Source organism: Lagopus leucura, unplaced genomic scaffold (assembly GCF_019238085.1).
Source record: "Lagopus leucura isolate 7727_CA_CO unplaced genomic scaffold, USGS_WTPT01 Super-Scaffold_760, whole genome shotgun sequence".
Classification (NCBI taxonomy): Eukaryota; Metazoa; Chordata; class Aves; order Galliformes; family Phasianidae; genus Lagopus; species Lagopus leucura.
This window is the reverse complement of record NW_024962257.1, coordinates 14,117,489-14,139,722: the sequence shown is the minus strand read 5'-3', so window position 1 is coordinate 14,139,722 and position 22,234 is coordinate 14,117,489. Positions and strand designations below refer to the sequence as shown.

General features: G+C 42.7%; 1 protein-coding gene across 22 annotated transcripts in view; it reads right to left on the bottom strand.

Moving 5' to 3' along the window:
- MAPK8IP3 (mitogen-activated protein kinase 8 interacting protein 3) overlaps positions 1-22,234 on the bottom strand; it is a 73,613-nt gene that overhangs the window by 36,550 nt on the left and 14,829 nt on the right. For 11 of the 22 annotated variants that reach the window (XM_042864827.1, XM_042864829.1, XM_042864828.1 and 8 more), the window contains exons 2-8: positions 17,142-17,262; positions 16,384-16,454; positions 15,498-15,589; positions 11,968-11,991; positions 9,171-9,222; positions 4,119-4,365; positions 1,342-1,444 (exon numbers count right to left, since the gene is read on the bottom strand). In XM_042864827.1, the coding sequence (XP_042720761.1) occupies positions 1,342-1,444; positions 4,119-4,365; positions 9,171-9,222; positions 11,968-11,991; positions 15,498-15,589; positions 16,384-16,454; positions 17,142-17,262 (710 nt within the window). Of the gene's footprint in view, positions 1-1,341; positions 1,445-4,118; positions 4,366-6,752; positions 6,882-9,005; positions 9,223-11,967; positions 11,992-15,497; positions 15,590-16,383; positions 16,455-17,141; positions 17,263-22,234 lie in introns of those variants that run through there. The other 11 variants (XM_042864819.1, XM_042864821.1, XM_042864825.1 and 8 more) reach the window with 6 other exon arrangements.

The following is a 22,234-nucleotide window of genomic DNA, read 5'->3' as shown; positions in this document are numbered from 1 at the left end:
TCCAGAGTTATCTCATGTCATCTGTAGCTTTCAGTATCTCCAGCTGGATCAGAGATCACTGCCTGAAGAGCTCCCCATGCAGCAATACTCTCCACTCCTATATTTTCTTCAGTTTGAAACCAATTATTGGTCTAACCATAGCAGTCACTTTTGCCTTCCTCACATAGCACTGTTCTGGCTACCTGGATTCGTCGTACTGCTAACAATTGCCCACGCATCCTACATACTCTGAAGGAAGTTTAACTGAGAAAGGCATCTGTTACTGCTGCTCACATACGCTCTTAGAGACTAGAGGAGAGTGCCCAATAAATGCAATCCAGTTCACATTTGGTCTGTGAGGAAATCTTGCTGTAGCTTTGTCAGAGTATTATTTTCTGCATACCTTTTTGCTGACATATTGTCAAGTTACCCACCAGACAGTAAAAAAAGAGTAAAAAAAACTTACAACATTGCTAGACCTTGGTAAAAATGGATCAAGGAATCTAGACTAATAATTCTAGCCTAATATATGTTTCACAGATACACATGGAGCCAAAATTAATAGCCTTCAGGGAGCTGAGTGCCAGGTGCTAGGCAGGAACCACATCAACATATTGGTTCACCAACTCAGAGGTCTTGACTGCCTTGACTGATCACTTCACACCTGAACACTCTCATCCTGCTGGTCCAAGGCGTCCCTTAAACCTCAGGCCTGTGTCTTCAGTCCTTATCTGAGCTACGCTATAGAGTACTTGTCCTCAGCTCTGTCTGCTGCTTCTGAGTATTCTCTGCACCTAATGCATCCTCTCCTTATCTGGGAGTGCTGATGGAGCCTCTTACCAGCACCCTACTACACTCCTGCACCCTGCTTACGATGAGCACTGCCCACTGGGGTTGTTTTTGTTTGTCCTCCCATGCATAGCAGCTCTGCTTCTGCTCTTCCAACACTTAAAGAATATCACACAAAATTAGAAGTCTTGAGGCTTTAAACTGCATTCAGAACTGATCTCATTAGACAAACACATCTTTTTCCTCTCCTTGAAAACTTAAGCCCATATTCCCTATGCTTAACTTAAACCTTTTGTTTAGAAACGCTACGTTTCTTTGCACTCCCTGATCCAGTAAGACAACCTGTCTCAAAGCAGCCTGGACCTGGGCCAGCTGCACAGATCCTTCCAGATTACCTGCTGATATGTGCCTTCCCTGGAGAACTCAAAGAAGGCCAACACGCCCTCATTTTTGCATTAGCCAGGATACATGCATTTTTTGAAACAGCTGCATCTTGAACTCTGAACCACGGTATCCACTCCACTCCTCGCAGAAACAAGACAGAGGGCCAAGAGCAGAAAGTCACAACAATACCTGTTCCCAGGGCGTTCCAGGCGGGGATCTTGACACATATCCAGCTCAGGAGTGGAGTCTATGATGTCCTGAACATCGGACCACTCATCACTGCTTCCCATACCTAGGTGAGACAACACATGATCTATGGTAACACTGCTCCTTAAAGCCACTTCTGCAGCTTCAAATACCATGGCTTGAGAACATCATGGTGCCGTGTACAGTTGTTAAAATAGAAACAGCAGCAGATCACCTAGAGTCACAAATGCACCTGTGCTGGAAAGATACCTTCATATCTTTAGGGCAGACAGACCATAAGCATGCTCCCTGCAATACCACAGTGCCACCAACATAGCTGGCCTAGATCTTCATTAGAACATAACAACCAGAAATACTTCATCCATTAGAATAACTTCCATATAATCTTTTAACTTGTTAGTAAAAATTCTTCAGTCACAGTGCATATTTAGCCAAAATCACATCACTTCACAGAGATTATTCTAGCTATGAACCGGCACTGGCTCATTTAAATACAAGCAATTAGTCAACACAATTTCTCAAATCTACAAGGAGCTTACATATCCACTATGGTGAAATTTCACTTAGAAACTGCATTGTACAATGCATTAAATCCAGTCTGGTTTCTGTATAATTTATAGCCTGAGGGCAATATTTGAGGAAGAAAATAAGGGACTTCCCCCTCATGTCAATTTATGTGTATTAGAAACCAAAATGCTCAAAAGCTGAGGCAAGCAACAAAAACACACTGTCTGTTCACATACAAAATGCTTGAAGGATTAAGGACATCATCTGTATACTATGTTAGTCTGCTGAATGTGTTAGAGGTGGCATTTTTGTCCTTTCCAAACTGCCTTGGAACCCAAATACACAAAGCTCACAACAACAAGAGCGTTCATTCCCCCATTTAGGCTGGCACTGCGGGCTAGCTGGCAAGCAATACCATGCTGAAGACAAAGCTTGATCTGTATCTGTTGCCAAAGGAGGCATCCATACACAGCAGTTCTCTAGCTCATACAAACTTCTCTTTTCAACCTGAAAAACTTTGCAGCAAATACCTTGGAATATAATTTCTGTAGGTTCCTCTTTAAGACATTTGTATCAGTAACAGACATTTTAATAACAGATGCATAGAATTATGCAATCACAATTCAAGTACCTGAGTTTCTCCACAGCAGAGATGTGTTCTGCATTACACGAGAGACAGCTGAACAGCAGAGCACATAAGACACAACTATCTGCCTGGAGCAGATTGCACACTATGATCATTTCACCAGGAAAACTTAAATTTTCACATGGACATTTCCTTCAGAATTGAAAGAGAGCTACTGATGGTAAACAGTCTCCTCAGAAGCAAATGTAAAATGAGGATACTTATTTATAGTACATTTGAATTACTGAACTCTGAGAAATACTGTAGGACAAACTTACGACTGAAGCAAATCCAGAATCATCACTGGACCTACTCAAGCAATTCTCCTTTTCTTGCATGCACAGTATAGCTTATTCTTGTCAGCTCTAACTTCTGGTCTCAGCCACCACAGACATCCACGTTCAATTTCTCTCACTAATGCCCATTGACTTGCCTTGGCCAGGATACACACGAAATAACAATTTCAGTGATCTATGCAGAAGCCACATGCCCTTACAGAGAACTGTGCTGGTTTCTGGCAGACTGAAATCCATGAAGTTGGGAGCCCCCAGCTGCTAATAAAAATACAGAATGGGACTCAGTTGTGACTCTTTTTATTCAAATGCTACAACAGAAGATGTTACATCTTGTTTTATAGTCTTAATTTGTTAGGAATCAGCTGCTGAATGTTAGCACAGGCATTTCTTCTGTATTACAGAGGAAAAGGTTCTGGTTCTGATGGTCCTTGGAAACCTGTGCTCATTCACATGCTCCTAAACAGACTTTTTTCCTTATGGTCTTCGTTGAGTTTTACAGTTCTTTTTGAATTTAAGTTAATGACATGTAAGAAACACACCACTTCTCATTTCCGAAGGCTGCCACAAGTCTAAACACAATACAGCCTGAGAGCTGCTGACACACACTACATTGGTACTGCTATATTAAACTGCACTGAAAGTGGCTTTTCTCGTGTTCTTGCATTCTTTTCTTTCTTTCAGCAAACTAAAGCCTTAGGTGATGGCTTTCCTCACCAGACATCATTAATTCAATCTGCTACAGCTCTGGGGAGTGGAAAAAAAGCAACTGTAACTTTCCAAAGATTTCTCAAATGAGAAACAGACTAAAGAGAAAACAGCTTATTTAGCTTAGAAAAACAGATGGATGAGGATATAACTATTCTTTTAAAATACATCTGGGTGTGGAGTAAACACACGGGAGGGAAAATAATTATTTAACCGAACTGACAATTATGATATATGAACAGCTGGGTATAAAATACTTCAGAATAAATCCAGAGAAAAAAAGTTAACAAAGTTTTTAACTAGCATATTAACGAGGCCCAGAAACTGCTTCCCAAAAGCTCCAATATGGGGCTTTCTCATTCATGACAGGGGTTCTATGACATGGATGAATGCACCTGCAGGGAAATGGACTCAATATCTACTGCCATCCTGCATACCTGGGAAACCATTCACATTACTGACTTTTTAACAAAGTTTGCTACTCAGAAAAAAGCTCACACTTAATTCTATTTGGGATAGAAGCTGATTACGTATCAGTCTCCCAGCCTTCGACTGTTACAGAAGGACACAAGCACTGCGAAGGAAATTAATTTCCTGATCAAGAACACATGATCCAGCTCCCATACCTATGCTGACGTTCCTCATCTCCTGTGTGACCTGCACTTCCATGTTCCGGCTGTTCCGCTTTTCTCGTGTCCTCTTGTTGCTCTTGGTTGTGCCATTGTATTCACTGATGGGTTGGATGCTCTCGTTCAGGGGTGTGACAGCAGCAGAGGGCACAGATGATGTGGGAGTGTTGGACTTGGTTCCGGTGGTGCTCGGCGTGGCAGCTGCTGAGGACTGCCCAGATTCAGACATTTCATCCTGGGGACACTACGGCGATTGCAGGGTAGGAAAAGAACAAAAAGGGAAAAGCAGAGCTATTTATTTCAGTTGATCTTCGATTTGTTGGTATATGGCTGCCTTAAAGCATTAAGCAAAATGAGCCTTGCTCACTGTACCGACTAAATGCCCAGCATTCACTGGTGACACATGGCACTGCAACCAGAACGTAGCAGTGAGTTCTCATGCTGAACTCAGCAAGCAAATCCTACCGGTGAAAGGATCGACATCCTTCTTCTTGTACTATGAAGACTTATCTTCATAAGTCACATCACTATGTGACCTGTTCATCATGCACCTCAAGGAAGAAGGCCTTTTCATAAGTGAAAAGCACCTCCAATTGCCACTGACTACAGCAGAAGCTGAAAGGCTTTGGCACTTGCAGTAAGCCAGGACAGCACTTCCCAAGACTGGAAGGTAAGACGGGCATTGCTTGGGAAAGACATGAGCTCTTAGAGGATCCAGAAGCTGTCATTACAGTAAGCCACTGACATAACCTGGATGAGAATCCCTTGTGGTGAGAGAACAGCAGCGTATTTTTGACACCAAACTGCAGAAGCAAAGTGGCTAGCAAACGAATGGTCTGATTTTGCTAGTGGTGGAGGACCTATGTCCCCACATGATGTTATGCAGAAGCTAGCCAGGCATGGATCTGGCTTGACAACACAGCAGAAAGAGGCATGGTCTCCCCAGATTGATTAGGCAAGACCCAGAAACTCAAAAATAAGAAGCTGACAAATTAACATAGGCGACAGACTTCCATTGTGAAATGTGCACAAATGAGGTCCAGCTTTACAGACATTACAGCCCCATTTCTTGTCGTAACACCTCTTGAAAAGCATAGGAGGCTTGTAAGGCTCTGTGAGGATTTTATACTGCAGCCCTTCTTTGTCCATTAAAGTGGCACCGCTTCAAAGTCAGCCAATTAACGCCTTGACCAATGCAGTAATCATTCCCAGGACCAAATGAGATCTCTCCTTTCTTCATGGCAGCCCACTCTAATTGCTGCCGGCAGGGAGATGGCAAAATGAATTTGGAGAGTTATACGTGCTAATGAGTTGCAATTGGGTGCAGTGACATTCAGCAGCTGCACACCCAGACTCAGCTATAACTGTTATTGCTTGCCTCTCCCCTCCTGTGCAACTGCTGCAAAGACTCAGACTGCTCAGCAGCTGCTTCAGGGCCTCCCATCCTCGGAGCTGTGATGCTGGTTCACTTCACCGATTTCTAAGGCTTGCTCTACTGTTGTAATATTAACTGCACAACATAACAAAGCAATTCAAAATGGGATGATAGAAAAGACTGAAATATATTAACCCTTTGCAGCCTTTTTTTTTTTTTTTAATCTGGAATCTTATTAACACATTCCTTTAATTAGACTGGCCTCTATGCCTATCTTAAAATACCCTGCAGTACATTGTACTGCAGAAGTCAAAGGCTTTATATTGCATCTGTGCATTTACATAAAAAGTTAAGATTTATTTTTAATATTTGACCATTCAAAAAAATCAATGACTTGTTTGGTTTCTGCACTGCCAGTCCAAATAGCCCCCATATTCCTACTTGGAAGTTCCAATTGCTTCCCTGCACGTTTGCTGATTTTACAAGCAAAACTGGGATAGAAACACTTTACTGTGAATACATGTGGAAACCACACTTCTCACCTCCACTTCAGATTGTTTCATGAGTTACTTTTTTAATAGTTTTATTCAGTTTTTGTGAATGTGATCCAGTAAACCTTCTAACACTTCAGCTGCAATTTATCTGCTGTGCTTTGTCATACAAAGGGACAAAGAACACCAAGTGTAAAGTGCAATCACAAAACCTCTTCCCCCAACCAAAAGGAACTTCTGTTGGATGAACAGATTCAAAGCTTCTTCTTGTACCCACAACATGTAAGCATAACAAGTCCATGAGGATTTTAGCACTGCAGAAGAGACATGCAGATGGGTACACTACATGTGTACACACGAAGTTTCTTGCACTTGGGATCTAGATGTCATTTACAAGTTCTACATTATCAGTGTCTACAGAGTGATACATACTTGTATTGTGAAGACATCCCATAGCTTCTTGTTAATTGACATTATCTTTCTTTCACCCAGAGCACATCAGGGAGTAATTACACATGTAATTACACTCACTATATATATCTGTAGTTTACAGTCATTAGAAAGCATCCTTTATTAAGTCTACCAGCCTGCCCTGGAGAAATTCCTCTCAAATGTAAACACTACCAAAGCACTCTTCTTCACAGTCCAGAATCTCTATTAAACTTCCTTCTACTGTCCTTTTGTACAGCTTTCCTCTGCAGTCTGGGAGGCACACTGCATAGCCCACAGCTCACCCAAAGAATACTCTCCACAACCACCACTTACCTACAGCCATACCTGTCAACCTCCTAAACATCAAATGTGTAGCAGTGACCTCCAAAATGCATTGCAAAGGCTCAACATTCATAGCAGTCATATGTCACCATGAGTAGTCACAATTGTATGGTTATAACACTGAAAGCATAGTACATAAAAACAAAAACGTTAAGGACTTTCATCTCCAAATTATTATGTAAAATAAATGTGCAACTGAATGTAAAAATAAAATAACAAAGACAGCAACTTAAATAGAAAATAGTCATAATAAGTATACAAGGACAATTAAAACATAACTAACATATGGCCCCATGAAGGAGGAAAACTAGAGAGAAAGGTCAAGATAAAAATACTGGGAAAGTAAGTTATGTGTTTGCAGTCATTGTCAATGAAACATCAGAGCAGATAAAGAAAAAGCAAGGAGTGCTCGAGCACCACCACTGCTGAGATTTCAGTCATGCATAAAATAGCTGAGAAATGCTATTTAGTCAGAGAGAGTACATAAGTAGCTTGCAAGAGGAAAATTTTCCATTCCAAATTGCAAATCCAGCAAGTCAGCTAATCAGTCCTTTTAATTATTCATAGGTTTGTTCCATACTCTTAGGAAATCCACCATAACACGCTAGCTATCCAAATCTTCCATAGCCCAAGCTCTATCTGCACACTATCAGCTGACCTCCACAGCGTGTTTCCCCCTTCTGCATTTTCCTAACAAGCATCAACACCAACCCCAGAACTACCCATCAAATACATGTAGAGGAGCACAGAACTACCTCTGCACAATGTTCTCTTTTTACCAGAAATGGGCTTTTTGCCTGACACCACCAATAATACATTACAAAGTTATCAAGTCAGTAACTCTCCATTATCCCAGCTTGGAAACCAAAGCTTAGAATTTATCTGGATTCCTGTTGTATTCTCCTGTAATGCAGATCCTGAGTTACTGATGAGCTCCACTCAACTCTCACTGAAAACCTTCCAGAAGCTCTGCAGTGATACATCTGAAAGAATTACACCTTCAGAAGTCTGGGAGGTGGATTTGACCTCAACTTCCTTACAGCTCCCCTGAGGCTTACACCTGCCACATGTTCCTGACCAGTAGAGAGCTTGAGAGCACATCCATACAATAGTGTACAGCTCAGTTGGGAGATCAGAGCAATAAGTTATTTGCAGAAGTAAGTCTCTGTACATCTTGGTTGCTGTGTGCACACCTACAGCAACGTGCTGGCACACCCTAGTCTACCTGAAGCCACACCTTCACATCCTCATCCTACTGTCTGTGGCTTTGCTCTTCCCTAATTGCAGTAAAGCTTTCCAGAAATTGGTGTAGGATCTGACTAGCCCTTTATAAGGTATTTTTAAAGCAGACCAGAAGCTTTGCAGGGAGGACATACTGCAAGCCATGCTGGGTGGATGCATCACTGGCTGTCAGGCCTGCCACCAGGCACCTGGGAAACACTGCTTGAAGAGGAATTCGGTAGGATTCTGAGCAAAGACTTTGAGAAGTCTACAGGTACAGCATGTGGGAAATATGGCTCACCATGTATGGCATAAACTGTTAATAAATGCACAAATCTGTCAACTAAGAGCACAACCTCTGGGTCTTTGGGCTCAAAGCAGTCTCCAAATGGCAGAGCAGAGCACCTGAAGCAAGAGGCACAACTATCCAGCTGCTTTGGTGTGGCTACCATGACCACACCAAATTCTGGCAAGCCCCAGTGCAGAAGGCAGTGCACTGAATTGGATGTAGACAATGCAAGAATAGAGCTGCAGACCAGACGTGTGAGGAAGTGAAGAGCTTTAAGCACAGTGCAGGACTTGGGCAGTCAGAGAGGTTTAGTACTCCTTATAACTGAAAATAGGAAGGCCAGAAGAGTGGTAAGACAAAAAGAACAACTGCTGAAGAGCAAGTATAACCCTATGCCTGGCCCCAGGTGAGGAGCAAAAGCCTTGTTATTACTGAGGGGAAGAGAGGAGGCAGGCTCCATCATTTCCTCTCACAAATAAGCTAAAAAAGTTGAAGATTTTATCTTCCCTATATTTCTAGCTGCCTCCACACACTCCTTTCAACCTGGGGCCAGCCAAATAAAGGACATTAACACTGAGACAAGGAGGTAGCAAGCATGAGGATCTGTATAAATCCCTCCTGCACCATATGCCAGATCTGTGATGGACATCCTCCCTCCTCAGCACAGCCATCACAGGAGAAAACGCACAGCAGGAAGAGGCTGCAAAGGGTTATGGACACAGGTTAATCTCCACCTTAATGAAAACATGGGATGCTATTGACAGTTGCAGAGTGGGAAACCCTTGCTCCGAGATGGTCTATAAAACCTTGTAGCTGGAGTTGGACTGCAGCTGGCCGAGGTCACTCAGGTGCCAGTGGTCCAGTGTTGGGACGATCTTGGCCCCTATCTGCCCACGTACCATGCCATCCGCGAGGGGGAAGACATTCAGAGAGTTAGGACGTTCCTTCCTGCTAAACAGAGAAACAGAGAGAGAGGAAAAGCCAATCTGTTAGCTGTTTACAAGGTTCATACACAAAAGAAACAGCACATTAGCTCATGCGAAATATTAGTTATTAGAAATTGAACTGCACTCCTTCTCCCAGCTTAGCAGCTGGGTGGACTCCCAAACCCACAGCTCCACGGTGCTGCTTGTTCAGATCCAGGGTGTCTACGGGTAGAGCCAAGCATATTCCTAGAAAGTCAGAAGGGGTGAAGAGACCAAAACAGGCACAACTGACATCACCACCTCCATGCAATGTTTCAAGGAAATGCAGAAGTGCAATGAACTGAGCCAATTTAAACCAATGTGTCCTCTGAGAAACAGATGTACTGTGGGAAAACAAGCCACAGCAGACAATCCCACAACAAAATGGTCATCACTGAATGAAGAAAAGAGGCTGAATTGAGTCACCTACATGCCACTTTTGTACATTCCACCCCAAACCTGGTTTGCAGCAACAGCAGAAATCAGTGGGTTTGGGATCATTTCCAATACTAAGCAAAAGAAGTAATACTTGCATTCCATGATCCACTCTCCATATCTAACTACAGTCCATCAAAATTCAGAATTTAAACAAACTCATAAATAAATACATTTTCTTCACCACTCTTTTTCTGGCAAGTGCAGGTGACCAGCGAGCTGTGGATTTGATACTGAATATGTAAGCTGGCACAGATTTTGGGACCAAGTTCCAGTGGGAGAAAATATAGAGCAAGCAGTGGAGGTGGAAATTCAAAGAAAGGAAGTGGCTTGTCAGCATGAACACTCCAGAAACAGGGCAGCAGTGGGCACCTCCTTGCAAAACACTGATCTGCTTCCCTCTCCACCAGGTTCCACGCCAGCCCAGTTCAGTGCTGCTAAGGGACATAGCAATCATTTTGCTAAAATTCAGCTTAGCTACCACCATCACAGAGTGGGACCAGGTGGCCTCCAGAGGTCCCTTCAATCCAAATGTTCTGTGATTCTGTGGTCTGTGACCATGGGTGAAAACAACTGCAGCTGCACCTAAGGCCGCCCCAAGACCAACTCATACACACTGACACGGGCAGAAAAGAGTTCATTTACAAAGCAAAAGCAAAATGTCTAACAGAATAGACAAATGCTCAGCCTTTCTGTTCTGAGCACTGCCCAGCTGACACGGCACGCTGCACTGCTATGCCAGTGTGGCTCCTGCTTGGAGTGACTGCTTGCTGTGGCCCATCTGGGAAAAGCAGGAGAGGCAAAAAGGGATTTTTACTGTGGTCCAGCAGGGAGACTTGGGAAACTTTTCTTAAGAATCCCCATTAAAATCTTCTCCTGAAAATCCTAAAGATTCACACAGAGAAATTTCGTAAATAAATCCTCTTACAAAAGCAGCACATAGCTACGAAAATGATGGCCCTAGGGACATCACACTTCACAGCTGCATTACAGCTTGAGAAAAGTTCCTATAGCTCTAAAATATTCTTAAAAATAATTTATTTCTGCAGAACAGGTGTCAAATTATCTGACAGTATACTATAAACACTTCTGAGATTATGGCCTAATTAGTATGGCCTAACATGCAGAAACTCAGGAGAAATGGGGCCATCCCAAACACATGCTGACTCTGATGTTAAATTATACCTCGTCTTCAGGTAATTTGTCAGATCCCCACTGAATGTAAACAGACTACATGAACTTTATCATCTGTGCTAACAAAGAAGAGGAGTATGAAGTAACATCAGAAACTGTAGGATCTTCAGGGAAGTATTTTGATGTAGACTGCAAGGAAAGCTGCACTGAAAATTTCCACACTGTGTTTGTCTGAAAATACTTTCCAGCCTCTTCTGCATCTCCCAGGGAAGAGCAAAAACTGCAGGAAAACTAACTTCAGTTTTGCAGTCTTGATGTTGGTGTTACCAGTCCTCAAAGTAGTTCAGAATATCCTCAGGGTTGGCAGAAATTTTCAGTGCTGACTACAGCCCTTTGGAGTGACTTTCGTACACCCACGTCCTTCTGGTCCAGAGGGACCCTGAGCACTTGGTTATTTCTACTGTGTGTTGCGAGGAAAACAGCAAAAGCCTCTGTAGTGGCTTGCAGTAGCCAAAACCTGGATCAGAATGCTCCTCCCGTAACAGCCTAAAGCTTAGAAAATGTAACAGAACTACTGTGTTTGCCATCATTGCAAGATGGTAACTGCCCTCTTTGTAGGCTGGGTGTGCAGAACTCTGCCTCACCCAAAGTCAGATGTGCTTTCTGACAGTTACTGGTGACATGCATTCCCTGCCCTGCCTAGAAAATATGCCTATTTTGTATTCCTATAGGAAGTGTTCAAGAAACATGTAGATGCAGTAGGCAGGGTTGTGGTTTAGAAGGGAAATATTGGTGATAGGTGGATAGTTGGATTGGATGATTGGAGGTTTTTTCCAACCTTGGTGATTCCACGATTCTAATTAAAGGGAGAAAAGACAACTTTTTAAAATATTCTGGGAAGTGAAGTGCAAAAGTCCAATTACACAGGGATGATCCTGGTTTGGGACCTGCACTTTCTGCTTTTGAGTGCACACATCCTTCCTGATTTAGCAGCTTGCTGGCTCCCTCTGCACCAGCCAAGGGAAGCGTGCTGTGTGTGAGTCTAATGCAGATGTCAGTACACAAAGAGGGCAAACAGGCCTTTCAGCATCACACCATGGCCACCCAACAGCAAACTCCGAAACTACGATTAACAAAGTTAAGATGCAGCAGTAGGGTTTACCTTTTCCTCCATGACTGGCGATGACTGCAGCGACAAACGTAACAGCCAAAACAGAGCAGCAATTGCACAAAAAGCAGGACAAAAAAAAACAAAACAACAACAACAATTAGAGAATGAAGGTCATGCAAACGTGCAGCCCTATCAGAGAAAGCATGTGCATGCATTTTTATTCTTACTACATGAAGGTGTGCACTATACTCGTCCCCCTGCTCAGATGGCAGTAAACACACACATACCCAGCATTTCTTGCACTATCTTCTCTCAAGTGATAAGCAAGCATCCTTGGTGTATTTATGGCCTTATGCAAACATGTACCTACACAGACTACCATACAAAACACACCCAAGCACATCCACAGGTGAAAGCAACCAAATGCACTCACAAACACCTATGAAGACAGTGAGAGATTACAGCCATATCCCCCCCCAAAACACATCAGCATACCAACTCACACAGCTGTGCAGAGACACAAGAACACACATCCCTCAAAGGCACAAGCATACACAAACACAGCACACACGAACAGCACAAAGCTTGAAATGAAGGAAGACGACCCACTTTCCAGTTGTTGTTCCTACAGACTCAGATGGAGGCCTGGCAGGGGCTGTGACAGACATAGAGAGCTCCTCTATTTTTGCATTCTTCCAGGAGCTAGCAATATGTCACATGTAAAGGCGTTCTTCCATCACAGAGACAATCCTCAGTGAAAGTTTTGTTCTTCACATCAGAGAATGGTGGTCTTACAGATACAACCAGTAAACATTTCTCACTGTGTATTTCCTTCACTGAATGGTAACAAAAAGCCACCATTAATTTTAGCTTTTTTCACAATTAGGGAAAACTCATCAGAACCAATTTCAAGCAGTCCTTTCCAAATTTGGCTGTTGATGGAGCTGTCAGGAACACGTGCTCTCGCAATCCTAAGAACAACCTACAACCTACTGGTTCTTTTCACACCATATCTTCTCTTTCCATACCCATCGTTGCCCCTGTTTGCCTAGAGAGGCCACCATCTAACTTCTGCTCTTTCTTCCCTGTATAGGTTTCAATACTTGTCCACTGGTATACTGGAAAAGCACCACCGTCAGATGGGAAGGGGCCAGAATGCTGGACTCCAAACACTGTAGTCTGTAATCAGTTTTATTCTTCTAGCCACTCTGACCCGACATTAATTTACTGTTTTGCAGAAAACATAGCACTGAGAACTTACTATTCAGCCCACTTTACAAGTACCACAACCTTCAGTTATTCCTCTCTAAAACAAATACATTAAGATGCTCTTTTCTGAAAGGACTACACAGAAGAAGTATAAATCAACTGTGGCTTCTCCTCCCTATGAGATGATGTCTTGTCAATCAATTCAGTGTACAAGGATCCTTCTTACACTACTATCTTCCAGCCGTGTGCTGGTATTGTACCTAAGGTTACAAGTATCTTTTACTATTATGGGATGCAATAAAATAGTAAATGAACACAACTTTGCTCTTTGATTTTATTTTTTATTTTTTAAACTCTGAAGGAGCATGTGTCACACAGCAGCTGCTTCTGACTTAAGTGCAACTGTTCATGTTGGAAAGATAGATCCACAGAGGATCACCAGCTTTGAAGTTTGGGATTTATATGGCTTGGGATTTCTATGGCTACGCAAAGAGCTCAGCTCAGATCACAATGCTCCTGTTCCAGTTCCTTTTAGATCTGATACAGATTCGTACTGTCCATCAGGGAGTGTATGTGGGAGAAAACCTAGATAAGCCTTTCTGACTCTTGAGATTAGGATGCAACTGCTTAAAACTGCTACATTGCTGCCCCTGAAATGTTGCTGAATATTTCCCGTGGCAGGAGAGCTCAGCTGCTCCCTGCAGAATGAAAGAAACAGGAGCACACACTGACACTTCGTTTCCAGCTATGCTGCACCCTGCCTGCTCAGCAGCTCACAGTTCCCCCCATTCCCAGCTGAGACATGGAGATGGCAACAAGAGATAAATGCACACATCAGCACAGCTATTCTTCCTACCAACATCCACACCTTTCAGGTAGGTGGGAGAAGTGAGTAGGATGACCAAGACCCAGTCTATCTTGTTTCCCCTCTACCATGGGTGTACAAAGTCATCTGACAGCAGAAGCACACAGCTCAGCAGAAGTCTCAAACGTGCTCTGCAGTTACCGAGCCCATTTTCCTTCAGCATCCTCCCTTCCTTCTAACACTATGATGTTACATTACCAACAGCTGTGAACAAAGCTCCTGTTCCCCCCACCAGCCCTGTGTGCACACCAGTATGCCACCAGTCCTCTCACACCATGAAGCTCTGGCAGAATGCAAAGCACTGGCTGGGGAAGGAATATCATGTCTGTATGGAATCAGGCAGAAGTCCCACGCTCTTCTGAAAACTCGTGTTTTCTACTTCTCCCTCTCCACATCCTTCAAGCCTCCCTCTTGGGGGTAGGAGTTTGTGTCTCTCTTGCTCTCTCCTTTTCTGTTTTACAATACACAGTCAAAACTTCTACAATCTGAACTTCTTCCCAGGCACTCCAATCCAGAAAAAGGAAGCCACAGCTTCCAGAGAACTTAAATTTCTTATTTCAAGACCTGACACTTCCTTCCACTTTCTTTATCCCAAACCCAGTGGAGTCCTTAGTATTTAAATGTTACAGATCTAAACATAGGGTACTAAAATATCCTTATTCCTCCCTTTTTCTAAACATTTTTTTTTTTTTTCTTCATTTGAAATAATCTTTTTATACGTCTCAGTGGCTTAATAGATTGTACTCAGTACAAATAGATTTATACGATGCTTTATTTGATTTATTACTTCTCTGATCAGTATTTATGGAACACCACTTTTTTTTTTCTTTCACAGCCTATGGGCAATATTATTGGTCCATATAATGTATCTGTAATGAAATGATTGCAATTGGAATTTTTGTGCTTTAAATTTAGTGTAAGGCTCCAAAAAATAGTGTTTTTATACACTGAACTTCATTTCATACTACTGCCATTCTTTTAAACAGAGGCTGGTTCTTACCAGTTTGGTGCTATGAAAACAGAGGGAAAAAAAATCACTTTCTTGGGCATAAGTAGGTCTACAGAGTGACTGACTCAGAGAAATCTTCTCTTGAAGAAACTGGGGAAGAAGTTATATAAAGGCTAATGCATTTAACTACTCCAGTTTTGCTGGCCATCACACATACACACAGACACACACACACAAGTGAACGCCTTCTTCCATCTCCATCCATTTTATAGACAAGTCTTTTACATGCCACCTGAGAACACAAACATCTCTTTCCAGAAGACCCCATGTGCAGCAGCACCATAAAGTCTAAGCTTTGTAACAGAACACACAAAACTCCTCTCTGTCAAACCTTAGAGAACTTACCTATAAATCATCATCAACACATTACAAAAAGCTTCAGGTATAATCCATGCCCACAAGGAAAGATCCTTTGTCTGGTTTCTTTCTCTCACAAATATGCACTCATTTTATAAGTTCCTGGATGGCAAACATTATATGGAGAGGTTATGGTCCTACCTTCTCCCAGGTACACTGCCCTCAGTTTGATTATTTCCCCCAACCTGCTGCATTTTGGATCGTTCAATGTGTTCCACGTAGGTCTGAATCATCTGTGAAGAGGAAAACATACATGAGCCAAACTGAAAAGACTCTAAGGGACTCAATCGTTATGTGTCCCTTCCAACTTGAGATATTCTGTGATTCCTGTTTTTTGAATACTGTTTTCCAGATTCATTTCCAATTTTCCTTTTTCTTAAAAATATATATACATATAAAAAAACACTCATCTTTGCTTCTTTTTTTTTTTTTTTTTTTTAACTGGTGACATAAGTGAATGGACAAGTCTGACAGAAAATCTGTCACAAAACCGTGTCAGAAATGGCTTAAGCTTAACCTTAAACCATGAAAAAGCATATCCAACATTTATATAGGTCTCCATGAGGCTGGTTAGTTGTGGAAGGTGAGGGAGGAGAGCTCTGTTCACAGAATTACTGACCAGTGATGTTAGAAGGGACCTCTGGAGGTCATCTTGTCCAATGCTCCTATTTAGGCAGGGCCACCCAAGGCAGGTCACAAAGGACCATGCCCAGATGGTTTGTGAACATCCCCAGTTAAGGAGATTCCACAATCTCCTTACACAACCTGTGCCAGCACCCGGCCACCTGAACACAGAGAAGTGCTATTTGACATTGAGACAGAACTTTCTGTGCCCTCTGACTGGCAATGGGCACCATTGAAAAGAGCATGGCTTCATCCTCCTTGCACCCTCCCTTCAGATAATTTTGATGTTCTCAAAGTTCAGAAGCTCTAGTCACTGCCAGGATGACAAAGCTGAATCCTCAGACATGATTTTATGAGTAAACTAAGGGTTTGTTTATTTGGAAGGTATCAGACAAAAGCTTACCTCTGTGTGACGCTGATGTAAAGCATTGTACTCTTTCTTCATTTCTGATTCACGCTCTTCCAGCCGTGAAACTGCCAAAAAAAAGATTCCAACCATTAGCTAACATACAGATTAAGACCCTCAAAGAATCTAAAGAAATCTCAAAACTTGTACCACAAAATAGGTATGCTGTGCTGAAAATGAATTCCTACCTACTGAACAAAAAGGAACACAATAATGCACTATAATGTGGATTTCATTACAAAGTCACTTCATGGTGGTGCAAGACAAGTGTAAAAACAGAACTCCTGAGCCTGGTGCCTTTTAAGTATGGTGGTTCGACGACAATTTAAATTAACCTTTGGGGCGGGTGACTCTGGCTGTTTCAGTACAAGGAGTGTTAGAATGTGACGGGAACCTTAACCAACAAAATGCATTCATTTATATGATGAAAAACATAGGAGGTTCTTTTCAGGTACAAGGAGAAACTAAAAATCAGACATCAAAACCTTCAGCAATGGTCCATACCTTACAGCTGGGGAGATTAGGCACGCTCCATGCAAGAGAAACAACGAAACCTGTACTAAACTGTGTGGATACATCCACCCTGTAGATGGCTCAGAATTTTGTACCAAAGAAAGGGACAGCCAAAGATTTCAGGCTTTGCATAAATTACATTAAAACAAATGACAAAAAAAAGAGCACATGAAAAATATCTGCAAGTATATACTCACAGAAAGCAAACTATATAATCATAACTGGTGCACAACTTTGCTTACTCTGATCTGCATAGTTTTTGGTCTTCAGCTCCAACTGTCGAGTCTGAAATTCAAGGTGTTCCACTTGGATTTGTAGCTCCTTCTTCTCCTGTTCCAGTGCATCTTCAAACTCTATAAACTTCTGGACAGGAAAAAGCCAGAGAAGGAAGCAAGGATGAGGAACAAACATAAAGTGTTCGTGCTATATGACTTTTCCCCTCCTCTCTTCCCATGTTGTGTGGATACATATGCACACAAAAAGCAAGAGATGAGAATCTCCACGTGCTTTAAGTAGTATAACGACCTTTAATCAAGCTAGAAATAGTATCTTATAAAACAAAGTAAAAGATGTATTCTGTGTATCATTAAGATATAAGTTATTGTCCAAAGCAAATTATGTAAACCAATATGATTCTATCATCTTCAGCAACATCTTTATTCGTCATGCTCAGCTGAATTTGGACTCCTGTTAGTTTTATGTCAGAAAAGAAGAATGTTGTACCTACAGTCACGCATTTAGAAGCACCTATGTCAGAAATCTCCTTCGGACATCAGAAAACCTCCACTATTAATGATGTTGCACCTAAGTTTTGCAGGAAACATACAAGCCTTGCAGAAAACCTATCCACAACCATCAGACCTAACAGTCACCTTTGCATTCCACTTCCCAGATCTTCAACCAGAGGTTAGGGAAAAGGCATACATCAAATAAGGGATAGAGAGTTACATGACAAAAAACAGAGTAACTTTGAAAGAGATGATTCTGTAAGGATTGCACTTCTAAACTCCTGAGTTGCTGAAAAAAACTTGAGTCTTACTCTCTCAGTTCTGTAAGCTGAGTTACACCTCAATCAGTGAAGAAAGGAAGCAGTGGCTGATGAGACCTCGCAGGAAGGAAATCCCAGCCAGCCTTCTCTGGACATCAGTAAATTCACCTCAACAACGAAACACTTCTTATTTCTACAAACCTGCATCTACAGAAAAGCATACACGCATTTTGGCTATGCCTCATTCTCCTGCACTCTGTGCTTTTAATCCTTACAGAGACTTCAACTTTCTTTTCCATTCTGCCCTGATGTATCACGATACCCCTTCTTTCATTAAATTTTGAGTCTGTAAAAAATTTTAGATTTTTTTTTCTCTGAAATGTCAATTCAACATAAAAACCACGCAGTCACTAACCGACAACCAGCAAACCACTTTATGGACTCTGAGAAAGGCAGACTTATTCTTGAAATTCCTATTCCCCAGTAATGTATCCACATCTGGGTCCCCAGTACAAGAAAGACAGAGAGCTGCTGGAAAGGGTCCAGAGGAGAGCCACAAAGATATTGCAGGACTGGTGCACCTATGATGACAGGCTGAGGGACCTGGGCTTGTTCAGCATGGAGCAAAGAAGGCTGCGGGGTGACCTCATTGCAGCCTGCAGTACCTAAAGGGAGCCTGCAAACAGGAGGGGAGGCAACTCTTTGAAAGGGTGGATAACAGCAGGACAAGGGGAAATGGTTTGAAGTCGAGGGAGTGAAGATTTAGGTTGGATGTCAGGGGAAGTTCTTTACAGAGAGTGGTGAGGTGCTGGAACAGCTGCCCAGAGAGGCTGTGATGCCCCGTCCATCCCTGGAGGTGTTCAAGGCCAGGTTGGATGGGGCCCTGGGCAGCCTGGGCTGCTGTGAAATGTGGACGTTGGTGGCCCTGCATGCAGAGGGCGCTGGGGGGGAGGGGGGGGCGTGGAATTCAGATTTATCAGCTTTATGATCCTGGAGGTCCCTTCCAACCAGGGCCATTCTGTGATATGGTTTCCAGAACAACTGTATCATTCAACTCTGACTAAAAAAAGGAAGAAAAAAAAAAGTTCTAACCAAGATAGCCACACTGAACAACAGACTTAAAGAGGCCAGTTAGTTTGGTTTGGACTGGTTGAAGCTATACTAAGAAAAGAAGTGTTTTCCTCTGCCTCCTCTCAGGGATTTGCTGGAAGTGCTCCACACTAATGCTCTGTTGACAAACTTCTAATTACAGCCAACTGCTAAATCCCTGTCGCATCTCACTTGCCTGGCTTTCACTCCCGCACAGCTTTCTTGGCTCTAGGGGCCCAGCTTTCCCCAGTTCCTCACCCAGGAATGTGCCACCCAGCCAGGCAGGAATTATGTTTATAGTAGCCAGAAACATTAACTGGCATTAAGGAAAACATTCGAAGCAAAAGAAGGCATGAGACCAATTTTATTCCCACTATGTAGGTCAACTTTAATAGGATTCCTGGATTTGCTACCGCTGCTTGGGTTTAGTTTAGAGAAAATGACTGAAAGATTAAATGTCCCACAGTAAGACTCTTCTTACTCAGTTCCTGTCTGTCTTGCAATCTCAAAGTAATCAAAGAAACAGAAAACTAGAAATCAGCTAACCACTTGGAGAAGAAACAGAGACAGCAATATTAAAAATTAATGCCACTCTAAGTGCTCTCAGGGAAGAAGAACATCTCAGGTAAGCGTACGGCAGCATATCCTGCTCTGTCTCCTACAGAGATCGAACACCAGTTCTTGGGCACAAGGACCAAAGGCTCCTTACTCTGTCTGGCTCCAAAACACTTTTTAGCTGTTCCTGCATCAGAATCTCTCAGCCAGCGTCTCCCCATGCATCAGAAAGTCAAGACAAGAATAAAGTGGGAGCTGTGGAGCGGCCACCCAGAAAGCACAGGGACACGGAGGAATTGTTCTTCAAGGAACAAAGAGAGCCCTGTAGATCAGCCACCCCGGTCCTTACGGGTGATTTCAACTCATCAGATGTTAACTGACAATACCACACAGCTGATACAAACAGTCCAGGAGATTCCTAAATTTGGGAGGAGTGGTCTCTCAGGGAGATGGTGAAAAACTAGAGGGATGAACAATCACCAACACCATGAAGTCTAACAAGAGCCAAGCACCAGAATCTGCACTGGGACAGGGCAGCCCTGGCTCTGTGCACAGACTGGGAGACAAGCAGCCCCACAGAAGAGGAGCTGGGGGTTTGATGACAGCAAGTTGATGATCCCTGTGGGTCTCCTCCAACTCAGGAATAGTGAATTTTGGTTATTTTTTTATCACCTGACTCTGAGGCAGACGTGCTTAGTTTTAAAACATACTGTTGAGTGAATGCAGCTCAGTGAATACACATTCATTTCACATTTTCCATTTCTTTCATTACACAGAATGGTCAGGGATGGAAGGGACCTCAAGAATCATGAATCTCCAACCCTCCTGCCACATGCAGGGCCACCAATCTCCCCATTTAATACTAAACTACATGAACATGTAGCGTACAACCCTGCTTGTACTGGAGCTGTGGGAAAGTTCTCACTAACTCAAAAAAGAGAAAGATTTCACCCTTTCTAAGCCCTCTGAAAATGAACAGGCAGAGGAGACACTGATTCAAAAGTCATCTTTTATCCATGTGTACATTCACAAATAAAGCAGGCATCACAGGAAAATGATCCCTCTTGTTTTACTCTGGTTTATTTTACTCTTTTTCCTTTAACACTGTGCACTGTCAATCCTATCTAGATGCTGCAATCGGATGCAGAAAGATGAAGCTGAACACCTCTCTTGATGCTGAACTAAAAATCAGTAAGGCTTTGTAAGACTTCACCAAGGGCAGATCGTGCCTGGCCAATCTGGTGGACTTCCACAATGGACTGATGGCATCACCAGATGGAAGAGCAAATGATCTACCTAGACTTCTGCAAGGCCTCTGGCATGGTATCACATCACATCCTTACCTCTAAGGTGGAGGAATACAGATCTGAAAGGTAGACTATTCAACAGATAAAGGATTGCCTGGACGGTCACAGCCAGAGGGTTGTGGCCAATGACTCTATGTCCAGGTGGAAGACATCACAAGTGGCATCCCTCAGGAGTCTCTCTTGAAATCAGTGTTGTTCCAATCTCTATCAGTGACAGACAAGGGTTTCAAGTGCACCCTCAGCAAGTTTGCCAATACCATTATATTGGATAAAGGCTGTTGATAAAACAGAGGGACCTGGACAGGCCTGAGAAGTGGGGCCACATGAACATAATGAGGTTCAACAAAGCCAAATGTGGGGTGTTGCATTTGGGCTGGGGCAACCCCTGGTAAGACCAGGAGAACTCGCAGAGAGCAGTGAGTGCTGCATTTGCTGACTGCCTTCTTTCACTTCACCACTGCCAAGAGAAAAAACCACAGCGCTGGTTAGGAAATATGGGCTTAACTTCATGCTCTGAGATGCCCTGCAGATCAAGAGGTATCTCATGTGTGGAGGCAGATGCTCTGGTTCATTTTCTTCAGTTACCTCACTGCAAGAAGCTCAGTTCAGACCAACACCTCAATTATTTCACAGCTCCTATCTTTATTTTTATGGAGATGTAGCAAAGATTTTTAGAAAACAAATTAAATGTAACAGATAATTCCAATGTTTAAGGGAAAATATTGCTTTTTTTAATCCTATTACAATAAAATAGATGGATGAACTGGAAGAACAGCCCACTCTCAGCTGTTCTGTGTAGCAAAGCTGACCACAGCATTACTATTTTTTCCAGAACCCTTATACTTGCTTTCAAAGGATAATTTTTCAACAGTTACAAGAACCAGATACTTTTAAACAGTTATTAAGAAAGCTGAAACATTAATCTTGCTAGAGTCTTTCCCTGTATTTCAAGCAGGATAACTGGTCTCTAACAACTCAGGATACAACAACCAACATGACTCACACGCTCATCATTAAACAACAAACATCCAGCATAAAATCATCTTAAGTGAAAGAATGAGTATTCCTCTGAAAAGCAGTGTTACACTGGAGATTGCTTAGCTTCCTGCATTTCTGGCTTTCAGAGGAAGAAAATGACTAAAAATAGTAGCACGCAGTCAGAAATCATCATATCATATTAACAATAAACCAAGCAGAGTGAGCTAGATATGCATATATGCGGAAATCTTATTACAAGGCCTTAATCTGGGCTGGCTGGCAGCACGCAGCAGACACCAGCAGGAACAGCAGCAGCTCAGCCAGCGTCACCCTCATGCTGGGCAGAGAGCAGTGCTGCAGTGCCCTGCAGAACAGCTGGAGACGGACACAGCTGGAGACGGACACAGCTGGAGACGGA